This window comes from Arachis hypogaea, chromosome 4, assembly GCF_003086295.3.
Source record: "Arachis hypogaea cultivar Tifrunner chromosome 4, arahy.Tifrunner.gnm2.J5K5, whole genome shotgun sequence".
Lineage (NCBI taxonomy): Eukaryota > Viridiplantae > Streptophyta > Magnoliopsida > Fabales > Fabaceae > Arachis > Arachis hypogaea.
In genome coordinates, this window is record NC_092039.1 from 15,434,384 (window position 1) to 15,451,585 (window position 17,202).

At 39.3% G+C, this 17,202-nt stretch overlaps 1 protein-coding gene across 1 annotated transcript; it reads left to right on the forward strand.

Annotated features, from left to right (window-relative positions):
• The first annotated feature begins 4,722 nt into the window (after positions 1-4,722).
• LOC140184054 (uncharacterized) lies at positions 4,723-6,654 on the forward strand. The gene is made up of 5 exons (XM_072234336.1): positions 4,723-5,099; positions 5,196-5,484; positions 5,641-5,696; positions 5,760-5,865; positions 5,992-6,654. The coding sequence occupies exons 1-5, from the start codon at positions 4,723-4,725 to the stop codon at positions 6,652-6,654; spliced, it is 1,491 nt and encodes a 496-aa protein (XP_072090437.1).
• The last annotated feature ends 10,548 nt before the right edge of the window (positions 6,655-17,202 follow it).

Sequence of the window (17,202 nt, forward strand, 5' to 3'; positions counted from 1 at the left end):
TTGGAGCTTCGGGGCAGGGTCCAATGCCTTCGTCAAGGTAACTTATAAGGGCATGTCTGCGGTGGATAGGAAGATTGCCGATGTGTTGATGGCAGTCTTCGGGAGGAATCATGTGAATCCTCACCTCCTCATGGGTGATCGGGAGGCCGGTCGTAATTATATTTGTGAGAAGCCTCTGCTTGTTTTGCCTCTTATCTTCTTGCTTTTGTTAACATTTTGCTACGACTAACCGACTTCACTTCCTTTCTTACAGTGGGGATGTCTGCCGAGATAACGGGTCTCACTAACTTGTTCCAAACCTTCCTGTGTGCAAGTGATGACGAGGGAGGCAATGAGAAATCTGCTGCTGAGAAGTCTGCTGCTCCCCCGGAGGACAAGGCTGCTTCCGAGCAAGGGGCTGCGGTCGACGAGACCGGCACCTCGGCTCAAGGTGCCCCGATCAAAGGCGACAAGGCGGTTCATGTTTCCCCCTTCCGCGAGGTGATCGGCACTGGGGGTTCGACGTCTAACCCTGATGCCGATGACGAGGTGGAGGAGGTCCCCAGCCTCAAGAGGAAGAGGAAGACGTCGTCCAGTCCTGAGGGGGTTCTTACTGTCGGAGAGGAATTTTGATGCCGGAAATTTTATAGATTCCCAGCTGATCCCCAGTACCGAAGAGTATTTTCATGAGTCATCTCTTGCCGGGCAGGCGAGGTGGATGTACCGTACCCTTTTACGCGGTGTCGTGATAGCTCGGAAAGCCGAGTTCGAATTGTCTGGGATGGAGTCCCTCCGTATAAGGTTGGAATCTGCTGGGAAGGCTAATAATGAGTTTAAAAGTGAAGTTGAGACTCTCCGGGAGCAGCTGACCCAATCTAAAGAGAAACTTGACGCCGCCGAGAAGAAAGCTATTGCTGCCGAAAAGAAGGCCACTACTGCCGAAAAGGAGGTTGCCGGACAGGTCGGTTGGTGACAGGTCGGTTGGTGATTGGAGGGGGTGAGAACGCCTCGATTGTGGTCGTACTGGGTTCGGATTTGCCGTGTGGACGATTTCCCGTTGTGAAGGAAAAAAGGGGGGTGCCACCTGCAAAGACACTCCGACGCCCTAGTCAGATAGAGTGCAGGTGGGGAAAATGATGGGTGGAAAGGTGACGTACCTCGGGGGAAGAGCCAGTCTTCCCCTTATATACATGTCAGTAGTGGGCCCCTCATGGGGACAGGCCCATATCCTCAAGGACGCTGTCCTATAGCTACGTGTGAGCCGTACGGGACGCGTGTCCGGGTCGGTTGAAGGGCGCGTAACCGGGCCGGGTTGACCCACGGGGATCCTGGGCCAGGCCGTAACACCAATAAATTACATCTTGTGTCAACTCTTAGGGAAAACGACCCAGGATTTTGCTCCCGGTTATTTATTTTATTTGTGACACATTTTAAATTCGATAGCGAAAATCTCATCGGTTAAGACTGTACTTGCAATGTTGATTTGGAAAAATATTTTTGGTAATTCTTGACCGGCATTTATCCGCTTATCAATTTTTGGCGCCGTTTCTGGGGAAGTTGCATATGCATGCTAAGTTATTGGTTGATGTAAATATTTTCATAGAGTAAACTATCATTTTTGTTCCTAACATTTGGAATAAGTCCCAAAGTTGTCCTCAACATTTCAATCGTCCTATTTAAGTCCCTAACGTTTCAAAATTGATTCAATGTTATCCTGCCGTTAGAGATCTGTTAACAGAATTGATGGTGGAACAAAATTGAGATGTTTTTGAAACGTTAAGGACTCAAATAGGACGAAAATGTTGGGGACAAAAAGATACATAGAAATAAATTTTAGTTTTATCCTTCAATAATATCAATTTTTCATTGTACATAGTATTCAATTATTTTTTAATCACATCTAAGTACATTACACTTAATCACATTACTTTCATTCTAAATAAATTTATTTTTTTATAATTTTACACTTAAAGTTATAAGTTAATATAAAAATATAAAAAAATTATTTAGAATGAAAGTAGTGTGATTAATTGTAATTTACTTAGATGTGATTAAAAAAAATTGAATATTATATACAGTAAAAAATTGATATGATTGAAGGATAAAATTAAAACTTATTTCTATGTATTATTTTTCTCCCCAATGTTTTCGTTCTATTTAAGTCCCTAACGTTTCAAAATCATTTTAATTTTGTCCTTCCGTCAATTCTGTTAACGGATCTCTAACGATAGGACAACATTGAGCCAATTTTGAAATGTTAGGAACTTAAATAGGACGATTGAAACGTTAAGGATAATTTTGGAACTTACCCCAAACGTTGGGGACAAAAACGATACTTTACTCTATTTTCATATTTGCATAATTGCATCTTTTATTTGTGTGTGTGTGTTTTTTTTCGTTATTAGTAGTATTTATTAGTATTTTGCTTAATATATATAGTATTGCCATGAGCTCTATGTTTCTTTTATTGAATGACGCATTCACTACCGATCCGAACTTAACCCATTTGATCCTGAAATTAAAAGAACCGTTTCACTTATTACGCAAGCTCGGCATTGGTTAGCTTTCGAGGGTGGTGAAGGGGTTTCTCCCAATTCACCAATTTTACCCGAGGTTGAATCCAAAGCTACATTTGAGGAAGAAACTAACTCCTCTCCTACTAAATCTATTGACGTTTCTTCTATTGATTTAGGTACCGATACTATGGCCGCTCCTAGAAGAATTACTCTCAAGGAAGCGGGAGCTCGGAATTTTACTCCTCAACCATTTCAAGCGCGCCATCCAAACTTGAATGCAGATTTTGAGCTAAAGACCTCATTGATTAATCTCCTTCCTAAGTTTGATGGTCTACCCACTGAAGATCCAATCGAGCACCTTAGAGACTTTCAAACTGCTTGTTCAATTGCTAAGCGGAATAGCACGGATGAGGTTGCTATTTGGTTATATGCCTTCCCATTTTTTCTGGAGGGAAGGGCAAAAAAGTGGTTCTGCACTCAACCTGAGAATGTTGTCACTAATTGGGATCTTCTTAGAAGGGAATTTTTGGATAAGTTCTTCCTACCGGAGGTCATAGATAGATTGAGGAAGGAAATCTCTTGCATCATTCAAGGTGAATCAGAGACTCTCTATAAGTATTGGGAATGTTTTAGGAATCTCCTTGATTCATGCCCCCATCACATGATTGACGAGTTGGTGCTTATCAGTTACTTTTCCCAAGCCATGAAGCCTCAAGATAAGATCCTTTTGGATGCTTCGAGTAATGGCTCTTTGACAAAGTACAAGGCGGCAGCGGAAGCGTGACAACTTATCACTGATTTAGCCGAGTCTACTCAACATACAAGGCACAGGAATAATCATCCCAAGGCTGTTGCAGAAGTCTCCTCTAGTACTGAGTCCACTTTCACCAAGACTTTGGGAGAGATGACCAATATTCTCAAGCAACTCCAACTCAGTCAACAACAACCTCCACCTCCTCCACAACAACAATGTCAACAGTTAGTCCATCAAAGAGTATGTGAGATTTGTGCTTGCTATTCTCACTATACTGATGAATGCCTACAACTCCAAGAGGATAACACCTTGGCAGCTACCAATGCTTATTACAACCGTTTGAATCAAGGGTACTATCAACAAGGCGGTAACTACAATCAAGGTGGTAACTGCAACCAAGGTTGACAAGATAATTCCAACCAAGGATGGAGAGACAACTACAATCAAGGAGGAAGAGACCAACAATAATTACCAACAAAACCGGTATCAACAAAATCCTCCTTACCAACAACAAAACCAAGGCCAAAGATACCAACTACCTTATCAAAGGCAAGCTCAAGCACCTCAACTCAACCAACCACAAGTCCTCCAACTTACCTACCATCCTTCTTCCTACAACCAAGATGAGACACTCCGTTCTATTCTTGAAACTACACTTACCTCTAGCCTCACCAGTCTCACCTCTACTCTAGAACCACCCTCTACCTCCAACACACAACCTTTAAACTCTAGTGCACTTCCCTCTCAGTCTTTACCTAACCCAAGGGTAGAATCAATGCCATTACCTTGAGATTCGGCCCTACATTGCAAGAGAGGAGTTCCGAGGAGCCAAGCTCAAGAGAAGCCATTCAAGATGAAGAAGTTGTTGAGGTAGAAGATGTTAAAGACGAGGATGAGGTACAAAAGGTGGTTGAAGAAGAAGTTTCTTAACAAAGGGATGGAGTTTCTAAGGAAGAAAGTGTTTTGAAAGAGGCTATTCCAATTCCCTTCCCACATCTAGCTAGGAGGACTAAAAAGTAAGTGGAGCTAAACCCCAAGATGGTGGATATCTTCAAAAGGGTTGAGGTAACTATTCCCCTTTTAGATACTATTCATCAGGTTCCTAAGTATGCTAAGTTTTTAAAGGATTTGTGCATGAATAATAAGAAGATTCAGGATTTAGAAACTATTCCTTTGGGTAGCTCGATTTCTGCTTTGATGGGTGCTATACTGGAAAAATGTGGTGATCCCGGTCCTTGTATGGTTACTTGCACAATAAGTGGTAGACAATTTGTTGATTGCATGTGTGACTTAGGTGCTTGTGTCAGCATTATGCCATTATCTGTTTATGATGCATTGAAGCTTCCACCGTTGAAAAGGTCGGCAACCCATTTTTTTTGCGGATAAAAGCATAATTTCTGTGGTTGCATTGCGGAAGATGTCTTGGTGAATATTAAAGGGTTGATTTTTCCTATTGATTTCTACATTCTTGAGATGCCCCCTAATGGCTCAGGAAGACCATTGTCTATCTTGCTTGGGAGGCCGTTCTTGAAGACTTTTCGGTTTGAATTAGATACTTTTTCGGGTACCTATTCTTTTGAAATAGATGGAAGAGTAGTGAATTTCAACCTAGATGAAGCTATAAAGTACCCACTGGAGGACCATTCTATCTTCCGATGCGATATGATTGATGATATTATAGCCGAAGTCCACCATGATATAGTTGATGAGAAGAACATGGTTCAAGGTGCAAGTGTGGGGAAACCTCCTGAATATGATGAAGACAACTTGCCACTTCCGATGTTACCGGTTAATCAAGTTCCAAGCCATGAGCTAAACATGGAGTTGAAGCCGCTTCCACCTCACCTTAAGTATGCTTATCTTGAAGACAATCAAAAGGTTCCGGTGATCATTGCAAAGGAGCACACCTCCCAACAAGATGAGTGATTGCTTAATGTACTGAGAAGGAACAAGAAAGCTATTGGGTGGAGTTTGGCGGACATAGTAGGTATAAGCCCTCATGTTCGTGAGCACCGAATTTTCCTAGAGGAGGGAGCCAAGCCTATTCGTCAACCTCAAAGGCGGTTGAACTCCAAAATTCTAAAAGTTTTGAAGAAAGAAGTGACCCGACTGCTTGAAGCCGATATTATCTATCAAATCTCAGATAGTGAGTGGGTTAGCCCGGTACATGTGGTTCCTAAGAAGTCTGAGGTCACCATAGTCAAGAATGAGAATGGGGAACTCATGCCTACAAAGGTGCAGAATTCATGGAGAGTTTGCATCGACTACAGGCGTTTGAACTTGGCTACTCGTAAAGATCACTATCCATTACCTTTCATCGATCAAATGCTTGATCGCCTGTCAGGTAAATCACATTATTGCTTTTTAGATGGCTATACTGGTTATTTTCAGATCCATATTGCTCCAGAAGACCAAGAGAAAACTACTTTTACATGCTCCTTTAGAACGTATGCATATAAAAGAATGCCTTTTGGTTTATGTAATGCACCGGCTACGTTTCAAATGTGCAGGATGAATATCTTCTCGGATCTTCTTGAGCATTGCATAGAAGTGTTTATGGATTATTTTAGTGTTTATGGTGGTTTTTTTTACCTCTATTTGGATAATCTTGATAAAGTATTAGAAAGATGTGCTAGTTCAAACCTTGTGCTTAATTTTGAAAAATGTCACTTTATGGTAAAGTAAGGTATTATTCTAACTCATGTTGTTTCTAATACTGGTATCTCTATTGATCCTGTAAAGATTAATGTTATTTCTGGTTTACCTTATCCCTCCTCTGTAAGGAAAGTCTATTCTTTTCTTGGTCACGCAGGTTTCTACCAGCGTTTTTTCAAGGATTTCAGTAAGGTAGCACTATCCATTTCCCGTCTGCTGCAAAAAGACGTAGAGTTTGACTTGAGTGAAGAGTACATGGAAGCATTTGACAAGCTGAAGATTGCCTTAACCCAAGCTCCTATTGTGAGAGGGCCTCACTGGAGTAGGCCGTTCAAGATCATGTGCGACGCATCTAACTATGTGGTAGGAGCGACACTGGCTCAGCACGAAGGTAAGGATCCCTATATAATAGCTTATGCTTCTCAGTCTTTAGATGGTGCCCAGTCTAACTATACTACCACTGAAAAAGAACTTTTAACAATTTTTTTTGCCTTGGATAAATTTTGGGCTTATTTACTTGGAACAAAAGTGGTAGTATATTCAAACCATGCGGCTTTGAAATACTTGCTAGCTAAGAAAGAGTCAAAACCAAGGTTAATCCACTGGATATTGCTATTGAAAGAGTTTGATTTAGAAATCAAAGATAGGAGTGGGTCCCAAAATTTAGTACCGGACCACTTGAGTCGCTTAGAGCATATTAAAAGTGACTCCACTCCTATCAATGATGCATTTTCACTTGATATCTTGTAGACAATATTCGAGGTAGTTCCTTGGTATAAACCCATTGCTAATTATTTGGTTAGTCGCACCTTTCCTCCAAATTTTTCTAAACATCAAAAGGACAAGCTCAAGAGCGAGTCCAAGTATTACATATGGGATGACCCATATTTATGGAGATGTGGTGCTGCCCAATAATTAGAAGGTGTGTTCTACAATCCGAAATCCAGTCTATCTTAGAGGCATGCCACTCTTCTGAGAATGGTGGCCACTTTGGTCCTCAAAGAACTGCAAGAAAAATTTTAGATTGCAGATTCTAATGGCCCACACTTTTTAAGGATGCTAATCTTTTCTGTAACTCTTGCCACCAATGCCAAAGGTTTGGAAACATATCCAAAAGGAATGAGATGCCCCAACAACTCATGTTGTTTTGTGAAATTTTTTATGTTTGGGGTATTGACTTCATGGGTCTATTTCCAAACTCGAATGGTTTCTTATATATTATGTTAGCTGTTGATTATGTTTCTAAATGGGTAGAAGTAATTTCTACATGTACTGATGATGCTAACGTGGTTGTCTCTTTTGTTAAGAATAATATTATTTGCTGCTTTGGATCACCACGTGCAATCGTGAGTGATCAAGGCTCTCATTTTTGTAACAAAAGAATGACAGGTTTGATGAAGAAACATGGCATCATTCACAAGGTGGCGATGGCTTACCATCCCCAAACAAATGGCTAAGCCGAGGTGTCTAATAGAGAGATCAAGACCATACTCGAGAAGATTGTTAAACCTCATAGAAGGGATTGGATCTCTAGGCTTGGAGATGCACTATGGGCTTATCAGACAGCTTACAAGACACCGATCGGCATGAGTCCGTTCTGCCTAGTCTACGGAAAGGCTTGTCACCTTCCGTTTGAGGTGGAACACATGGCTTATTGGGCTATGAAGGAATGTAACTCAGGATTGGGAGGAGCCAGAGTCGAAAGGAAATTGCAACTGGAAAAAATGGAGTGCATTCGGCTAGAAGCTTATGAAAACTCAAGGCTCTACAAAGAAAAGGTGAAGGCGGTACATGATCAGAACATCAAGAGACGAGAGTTTAGAGTTGGGGATCAAGTCCTTCTCTATAACTCGAGGTTGAGATTAATGCCGGGCAAACTGAGGTCAAGATAGGATGGACCCTATGTAGTGGAGAAGGTTGAACTGTATGGAGTTGTCCACTTAAGTCACCCCTCAAGCCCTACCTTCTTCAAGGTCAATGGCCACCGTTTAAAGCTTTATCATGGTGTAAAAGTGAAGAACAACAAGGAGCTAAAGATCTTTCTCTTGAAGGACCCAACCAAGGAAGAGGACTGAGCCCATGGACTGTCTAACTTAAGGACATTAAAGAAAAGTGCTAGGTGGGAGGCAACCCATCATGGTATGATCTTCCTTTTTATAGTTTTATTTTATTTATTTGTCTATCTTTGTTTCATTAGGTGTTTGTGTTAATTTTCAAATATGCATATTTACCATTGTTCTGAGATATTTAAAAAAAAGAGAGGCTCACGCGTAAGCGTCTCCGACGCGCACACGTCATAGTGATGCTGGCGCTCTCTAGTACAAAAACCAGAGAGTTGTGCTGAAACTATGCGGGTGGGGTGCCAGGCACACAACCCATCCCACACGTACGCCTCGCTGACATGTACGCGTCACCCAGCAATTTCACCTCTCCACGCGTGTGCATGAGCGATGCGCACGCGTCGTATGTCAATACTGCAATCCCTGGTACAAAAATCAGAGAGTTGCACTAAAATTGTGCCAGTTTCATGTGTCTAGCACGAAAATCACGCGTACGCGTGTCTGATGCTCGCACGTTCCTTCACTTCTGGGCCTTCCACGCGTACGCGTAGACGACGCACATGCGTCATAGCGCCGAATCACTTAAATTAGCGCGTTGCCCTGATTTACGCCACTCTCCTCTCGCCTTCTAAATCCTAATTCTACCTTCTTCCTTTCTTCCTTCTTACTTCTGCCTTTCTTTCTTCTTCTCTCCCCTCCTCATCACCACCGGCGACCACCATCTCCGGCGGTCAAACATCCTTTCCTTCTTTTCTTTTTCCTTTCTCTTCTCACCCATCTCTTCTCCTCCTCTTACCTTTGCATTTATCTTCTTCTTTTCATCTTCTTTTCAAGGCCCCTCTTCTTATTTTCTTCTACTCTTTAATTCTTCTTTTGTTTCTTCCATTCAAATATTTTAATTATTTTTAATTGCATATTAGTTTTGTTATTTGTAATTTCCTTTTAATTCTTTTCTCTTCTTGCATTTTTGTTTTGGTGTTGGAATTTCATCTTGAATATTTTGTGAATTGGTGGATTGCTCTGATATTTCTTAGCTTGTTTGTGTTATGTGACGTGCTTTGACAATTGGCTTTCTATTTTGGGTCTACTATACACTTGGATTGCTCAACTTGCTTCTTGCTTTTAATATGCACACCAAGTGTTTGTGAAAAAGCACTAATGGTATCTTGATTTATTCTCTATCTTATTGATGAGCGGATAATTTATACACTTTTTGGCATTATTTTTAGGTAGTTTTTAGTATGATCTAGTTACTTTTAGGGATGTTTTCATTAGTTTTTATGCTAAATTCACATTTGTAGACTTTACTATGAGTTTGTGTGTTTTTCTGTGATTTCAGGTAATTTCTGGCTGAAATTGAGGGACTTGAGCAAAACTCTGATAGGAGGCTGAGAAAGGACTGCTGATGTTGTTGGAATCTGACCTCCCTGCACTCGAAATAGATTTTCTGGAGCTACAGAACTCCAAATGGCGCACTCTCAACAGCGTTGGAAAGTAGACATCCAGAGCTTTCCAGCAATATATAAAAGTTTGTACTTTATTCGAGATTTGACGACGTAAACTGGCGCTCAACACTAGCTCCATGCTGCATTCTGGAGTCAAATGCCAGAAACACGTCACGAACCAGAGTTGAATGCCCAAAACACGTTACAACTTGGTGTTCAACTCCTAGAAAAGCCTCAGCTCGTGGATAGATCAAGATCAGCCCAAACATACACCAAGTGGGCCCCGGAAGTGGATTTATGCATCAATTACTTACTCCTGTAAACCCTAGTAGCTAGTCTAGTATAAATAGGACTTTTTACTATCATATTAGACATCCTGGATTGTATTTTTGATCCTGTGATCACGTTTGGGGGCTGGCCATTCGGTCATGCCTGGACCTTTCACTTATGTATTTTCAACGGTGGAGTTTCTACACACCATAGATTAAGAGTGTGGAGCTCTGCTGTACCTCAAGTTTTAATGCAATTACTACTATTTTCTATCCAATTTGATTTATTCCTGTTCTAAGATATTCGTTGCACTTCAACTTGATGAATGTGATGATCCGTGACACTTATCATCATTCTTACCTATGAACGCGCGTGATTGACAACCACTTCCGTTCTACCTTAGACCGGGCGCATATCTCTTGGATTCCTTGATCAGAATCTTCGAGGTATAAGCTAGAATTGATGGTGACATTCATGGGAATCCGGAAAGTCTAACCTTGTCTATGGTATTCCGAGTAGGATTTCGGGATTGAATGACTGTGATGAGCTTCAAACTCCTGAAGGCTGGGCATTAGTGACAGACGCAAAAGAATCACTGGATTCTATTCCAACCTGATTGAGAACCGACAAATGATTAGCCATGCTGTGACAGAGCATTTGGACCTTTTTTATTGAGAGGATGGGATGTAGCCATTGACAACGGTGATGCCCTACATACAGCTTGCCATGGAAAGGAATAAGAAGGATTGAATGGATGCAGTAGGAAAGCAGAGATTCAGAAGGAACATAGCATCTCCATATACCTATCTGAAATTCCCACCATTGAATTACATGAGTAACTCTATCTTTATTTTCTGTTTATTTACTATTATTTGATTTTCGAAATTCCATAATCAATTATTATCCGCCTGACTGGAATTTACAAGATGACCAAAGCTTGCTTCATACCAACAATCTCTGTGGGATCGACCCTTACTCACGTAAGGTATTACTTGGACGACCCAGTACACTTGCTGGTTAGTTGTGCGGAGTTGTGACAAAGTGTGATTCACGTTTGAGAGCACCAAGCCTTTGGAGCCATTATTGATGATCACAATTTCGTCCACCACTTATTCTTGCAACTTATTGCTTCTTTTTCTGAATACTTGCAATACATGTGCATTGAGCTTGGTATCCATTAATTTTCATTATAAAAATGCTCATTATTTTGTGCTTGCTTTACATGTAATTATCATTGTTGATATTGATGCTTGAGCTATTCTTCTCATACTTTATACTTGCATGCTTCTATCCCTCTTGCATCTAGTGTGAGTGACACGCCTTCATGATTCTAATTGATGTCTTATTTGCATGTTGTAGCTACCATGTATTTAAGACACTTTCCTTTTCTTTGACATTTATTCTCACTTACAGTTTCCTACATCTGATGTTTATCTATCTGAGTTTAATATTCCTTCTTTTTCTTCCTTTTTCATGATGGCCATCAAAAAGAAAAAGAGAGGGCTTCTAAAAAGACACCGGTGAAGAAAGCAACTAAAAGAGCACCGGCTAAAGCGCAAACCTCCTCAAAGGTCAAGCCCCCTTCTAAGCGGGTGAAGAGGACCATCCGAGTTGATGAAGCGGAGAAGAAATTTCCCACAAAGGACCCCGCAAGATTCACTAACTGCTATTGTGAGCGGATGTTCCCCGTCTTAGTAGAGAGAAACTACCACAACGAGCACCTCCTAATTCTTCCAAAACATTTCATTCAACTTGTGGTGCCCCACATTGAGAGGCGGCAGTGGGAATTCTTAAATCGGAGGCCTTGGGAAGCTAATCTCTCTTGGCTAGTTGAATTCTATGCCAATTATCACTCGCCTACCCTTTAGTCACTTTTTGTGCGCCAAAAGCAAGTTCTAATCTCGGAAGATGCTATTCAGCGAGTACTTGATTTTTTTCCACGTCCGGATGGGATAGATACCTACCAAGAAGCACAACTTGAGTGCAAGAGATTCGATCTTGACTGGGATCCCATCCTTAGGGTCATTGCTCAACCCAGTAGCGATTGGATCCGTGGGACCGGCAAGCATCAACCCAAGTGCATCTCAGCACAGGAGGATCGAGTGTGGGCACAGATCATGTCCTACTACATATTGCCAAGCACTCATGAGTCCACTTTTACTGCTGACATGTCCATTCTTGTCTGGTGCATCCTCACAGAGAAGCCTCTCAACTTTCTACGACTCATCCGACAAGCCTTGGGCCGAGTACAAATAGTTGGCAACCTGCCTTTTCCCGCATTGGTAAACGGACTTGGTGTCTGCGACGGGAGTTTCCTATTGGGCTGGGGATATGAAGACCATGATTCCTAGGGACGACGAATTTGTCTTGAATGGGAAATATATCAGGCCTCCAGCGCCACCTGTGAGCCAGAATGAAGATTCGTCTTTCAAAACTCCTTCATTCTCTGCTCCACCATCATGGACACCACATGCACCACCACCATCCACCCACCAATTGCTACTTTATCTCATCGAAAAGGTAGACCAGCAAGGTCGGAGAATTGAGCGGATGGAGCGACACAACAAGCGCCGTTATGACTACTTGAAGAAGCTCATTGGGTGTTCTAACCCACCTATGAAGGAACCCGACACCTCGGACTCTACTTCTAGTGTGGTGATGCGAGCGATCAAGATATGGACATGGAAGTGCCCCTGTCCCCCCATCTATTGGCCATTGCAAGTGGCAATCCCGGACACACTTTGCGGATCACTGATGGCACGGAGGACCGTGCCAAGCTTTAAGTGTGGGAATGTTGGTAACTGACTCCCGAAGGTAACAACTCTCTCTCAACACCAATATTTTATTTTCCTTTTGTTAGATAGGATAACTTGCTTGAGTAGTTAGTTGCTTGCATTTAGGTAGTACTTGGTTGAAGTGATAAATTCTTTCTCAAGAAACTACTTTAAAGCATTTCACTAATTTGAAAAAAAAAATTTTGAACTTGCTTGAAGAAATTTATTTTTGGAACATGGTTTTAGAGCTCAAACACACAAGCCCAATGAGATTTTTAACCTAATTGATTGGTTGCATCTTATCAACCAATGTTTTGTTTTGGTGTGTGTTGTTCTTTCTAAAATTGTGATCTTTATCTTCTTTGATTCTATATTTCTATTGTTTGATGTATGCATGCACTTATGTGATTGAGGCCCTTGTTTCACTATAGCTCATATACCCATATGGCTTTACCCTTTCATCATCCTTTACAATCCCATGTTGAGCCTAATTTACCCTATTTATTCTTTATTTTAGCACATCATTAACTCTAAGAGAAAAATAATAAATGTCCCTAATTTGAATCCTTGGTTAGCTTAGTCTAGTGAGAATGCACATGAATTAAGTGTGGAGAATTTGGGTTTGGGGAGTACTTGGTTTGAAAATTGGGTATTTTATATTCTTATATGAAAATGTGAAAATAGTTTGGGCACTTGTTCATGCATATATCACATTAATCATATGCATTAACTCATTTAAAAAAAAAGAAAAAAAAGAGAAAGAAAAGAAAAAGAGAAAGCAATAAAAAGGAAACAAAATGCCCCAAGGTAAATAATTAAATCAATGCATATGATTTGTACTCAAAAGGTATCAAGGTGCATGAATTCGTGGAAAAAAAGTCAATGGTAGTTAGAATTTGCATTGTAATTACATGGAGTGTCTTAGGTTAGGTAGGAAGTTTAGGTTAATCAAGGATTCGGATTTTAGTCCACTTAACCAAATACATTCCTACCTTGACCCTAACCCCATTACAACCCTTGAAAAGACCTTTTGATATGTGTACTCGTGTATTAAATTTTTGTTGATTGATAGAAGAAGAACAAGCCTTAGAAAGCAAGATTAGTAGAGAACTGAGAGAATCGACCCTAAAACACTAGAGTGATCAAAGTGTATACACTTCCGATGAGGGTTTGATGCTCGACTCTTTAATTTATTCCCGGCTTTCATGAGCTTTCTTCTTGCAAGTCTACTTGTACTTCATTTTGAGATTTAAATTAATGGAATCCAATTTATGTTTGTTCTTGGAGAATTTGTGTATTTTTAACCAAGTAGGCAGAAGCATTTAGCATGTAGTTGCATTCATATAGATAAGTTGCATTGCATAAGTCTTACCATTTTTCCTTTACTCTTTTGGCTCACCTGAGCTTAGCATGAGGACATGCTAATGTTTAAGTGTGGGGAGATTTGATAAACCACTATTTTATGATATATTTTAGACTGAATTGAGTGGGTTTCGTCAACTATTTTCACACATCTTCATGTAAATTGCATGTTTTTAAGTTTCCTTCCTAATTTTGTGCAATAATTGAAAACATGCTTCATAGGCCTTTAAATCGCTAGTTTTTAATCCTCTGTTATTATCATTTGATGTCGTGATATGTGCATTAAGTGATTACAGGATTTATAGAGCAAGAATAGCATAGAGGATGAAGAGGAAGCATGCTAAAGTGGAAGAAACACAAGAATTTGAAGATTTGAGAAGCTGGAGGCGAAGCGTGCGCATGACTAACGTGTACATGTGATCAAGCCATTTTCCACTTACGCATACGGGTGACTGGGAGCGTTGTCCACTAACGCATACGCGCAACTGATGCGTACGCGTGATCTTGTGCAGAGCCTAGCGACATGTACGTGTGACGAGTGTCACGTGCTGCAATTAACAGAACTCACTGAGGGCGATTTTTGAGCTAATTTTGACCCAGTTTCAGCCCTGAAAATGCAGACTAGAGGCAGGAAAGGAACTGAGATTGAACACACACTACACTTTGGCTTAGTTTTTGAGTTTTGAATTCTAGTGAGAGAAACTCCTACTTCTCTCTAGGGTTTTTGGCATTCTTAGTTTTGCTTTGAATTGGATCTTGAGAGAGCTGCTGCTACCTTCAATTAGAGTCATTTTCCTTATAGTTTTCTTCTCTAATTCTTCTATTACTCTTTTTCATTTGATTTTTTTTAATTCATGTTTGGATCTTGTTATGATTGAATTTTGTTAATGCATTGAGTTATTTTTATATCTATTGTTATTGCTTATTTTGTTCTCGCTAATTATTTTCAGTGGTAATTTGAATTGAATTATTTTCCTATTTATTATCATGTGTTTTATCTTTGCTCACCAAGTGTTTGAGAAAATGTCATCCAATATCATGGAGTAGATTTTTTTGCTTGGTTGGGGGTTGAGTTGTTAGAATATAATTAAGATCAATTAGAATTATTTAATATATCTGAATATTTATTATAGAATATTACGTCTTTATTATTAAGATTCTGTTAGCCCCTATAAATACCCTTATATATTGTATCATTCAAGACAACTTGAATAGACACCTTGAATACACTGAATAATACACAAATCATTTTTTCAGTTTAGTCTCTTGTTTCTAATATGGTATCAGAACCATGGTATCCTCCTTGAAGAGGATATGTTATTTTTCTTGTGGTGAAATTATCGTAGATTTTGTATTTCTCTTTCTATGCCATTCTTCTTTCCTTTTTGTCACTCCTTTGATGCTTTTTCACCTCACCGACTAGCTTATTTTCTCTGGCTTGTGTTTTTTTCGAGTCGAATGATCAAACACCATTGTCATCCGCTTCTTACCTATTCTCATGAAGAAATTATATAGTTTTCGCTCTCTTTCGGCAGTTCTGTCTGTGTTCTCTCGCAGCAGTTCTGTCTTCGTTCTCTCGTGGAAGTTCCATTTGCGTTCTCTCCATATGCGTTCTCTCGTGGCAGTTCCGTTTGTGTTTTCTTGTGGCAGTTCCATCTGCGTTTTCTCGTGACAGTTTCGTCTGTGTTTCCTTGTGGCAGTTCCATCTGCGTTTCTTTCTGGCAGTTCCGCCTGGACGGCAATTCCGTCTGCACGGAAGTTCCGTCTACGCTTCATTCAAACAAGCGGCAGTTCCGTCTGCCCTTCCTTCAAACTAGCGGCAGTTCCATCTACACTTCCTTCCGGCCGTTCCATCTGCGTTAGAATATAATTAGGATCAATTAGAATTATTTAGTATATCTGAATATTTATTATAGAATATTACGTCTTTATTATTAAGATTCTCTTAGTCCTTATAAATACCCTTGTATATTGTATCATTCAAGACAACTTGAATAGACAACTTGGATACACTGAATAATACATAAATCTTTTTTCCAGTTTAGTCTCTTGAATTGTTATACTCAAGTGTTGATTTGTAATTGAAAATTACTAATTAGCTTCAAACTCACCAACTCTAGTTCTTCTATACGAAGTGACTAGGACTTGTGAGCTAAGGTTAATTGTTTCACTTGACTTTTCTTCACTTGTTTGAGGATAACTAAGTGAGAGTAATGAGCTTTTACCATCACACTTGGGAAAGACAATAAAAATAGAATTTCCAATTCTCACCCCTAACCAAGCCTTTTTATATTGATTATTTTACAATTCTTGCTAATTATTCATTGCTTTAATTTCTAGTTATTTATTTGTTTTGTTCTCAAGCTCAAAAAATCTCCAGAAAAATTCTAACCAATAAATTACATCTTGTGTCAACTCCTAAAAAAAACGACCCAAAATTTTACTCTCGATTATTTATTTTATTTGTGACATATTTTAAATTCGATAGCAAAAATCTCGTCGTTTGAAATTATACTTACAACGTTAATTTAAAAAAAAATACTTTTAGTAATTCTTGACCGGCATTTATCCGCTTATCACCTAGCACTCCTTTTAAAAAAATTGTTGTTTTTATTTTTTTGGGTTTATTGAAAAATTAATACATTTAATCATTCTAGATATATTAATTATCTATATATATAATGAGAATTTGAATTTGTCTCGTAATTAATTTATTAATTCATTTAAATAAATATTAAGAATATATATTTCGTCTCGTGCATACAATAATTTATTAATTATTAACAAACATTTAAATAAAATTTAAATTCACAATAAATTAACTCATTCTCAAACCGAAAAATACCGTAAATAATAAAAAAATTCTTTAAATGTATTAATTTTTCAATGAACATAAACATTAAAAACATTAATTATTTTAAAACGGAGACGGGATAATATGATATATAATCCACCTCATAAATGTTTGGGGCCTGGGTTACAGGGCAAGTTGCTCTCACAAATGATATTGCATACATGCACGTGTCAAATGCAAAGCAGTGGAAAATTAATGTGGAGTCACTTATTAATTAAGTGGCAGCAAATAATGGGTTGGGCCAATAGGCAATAGATGCAATTACGTATATATATAAATGGAAATACGTTGCTAATAATAGAGAAAACTGAAAACTTAAAACAAAAATAGCATCTTTGCACGTTTTGTGACTATAGATAGGTAGCACATGTAGCAAAGCCAGGCTTGCAGGGCAGGGAAATTAAGTGCATTGTTTGATTATATGTAACTGGTGGAGGCTTTAAAGAAAAATAAAAAAAAATATATATCATTTGAGTTTTAGATTTATGATCTGTTTTTTTTTTTAAAATATAATTATAGTTCTAATTACTACT

What these genes read in the sequence shown, in the direction of transcription:
- LOC140184054 (XM_072234336.1), top strand. Translation starts at nt 4,723, where the DNA reads ATGCCCCCTAATGGCTCAGGAAGACCATTGTCTATCTTGCTTGGGAGG. An exon ending in GGGAACTCATGCCTACAAAG is followed by an intron (nt 5,485 to 5,640) that starts GTGCAGAATTCA and finishes GGTTATTTTCAG; the next exon opens with ATCCATATTGCTCCAGAAGA. An exon ending in ATTTGGATAATCTTGATAAA is followed by an intron (nt 5,866 to 5,991) that starts GTATTAGAAAGA and finishes GATCCTGTAAAG; the next exon opens with ATTAATGTTATTTCTGGTTT.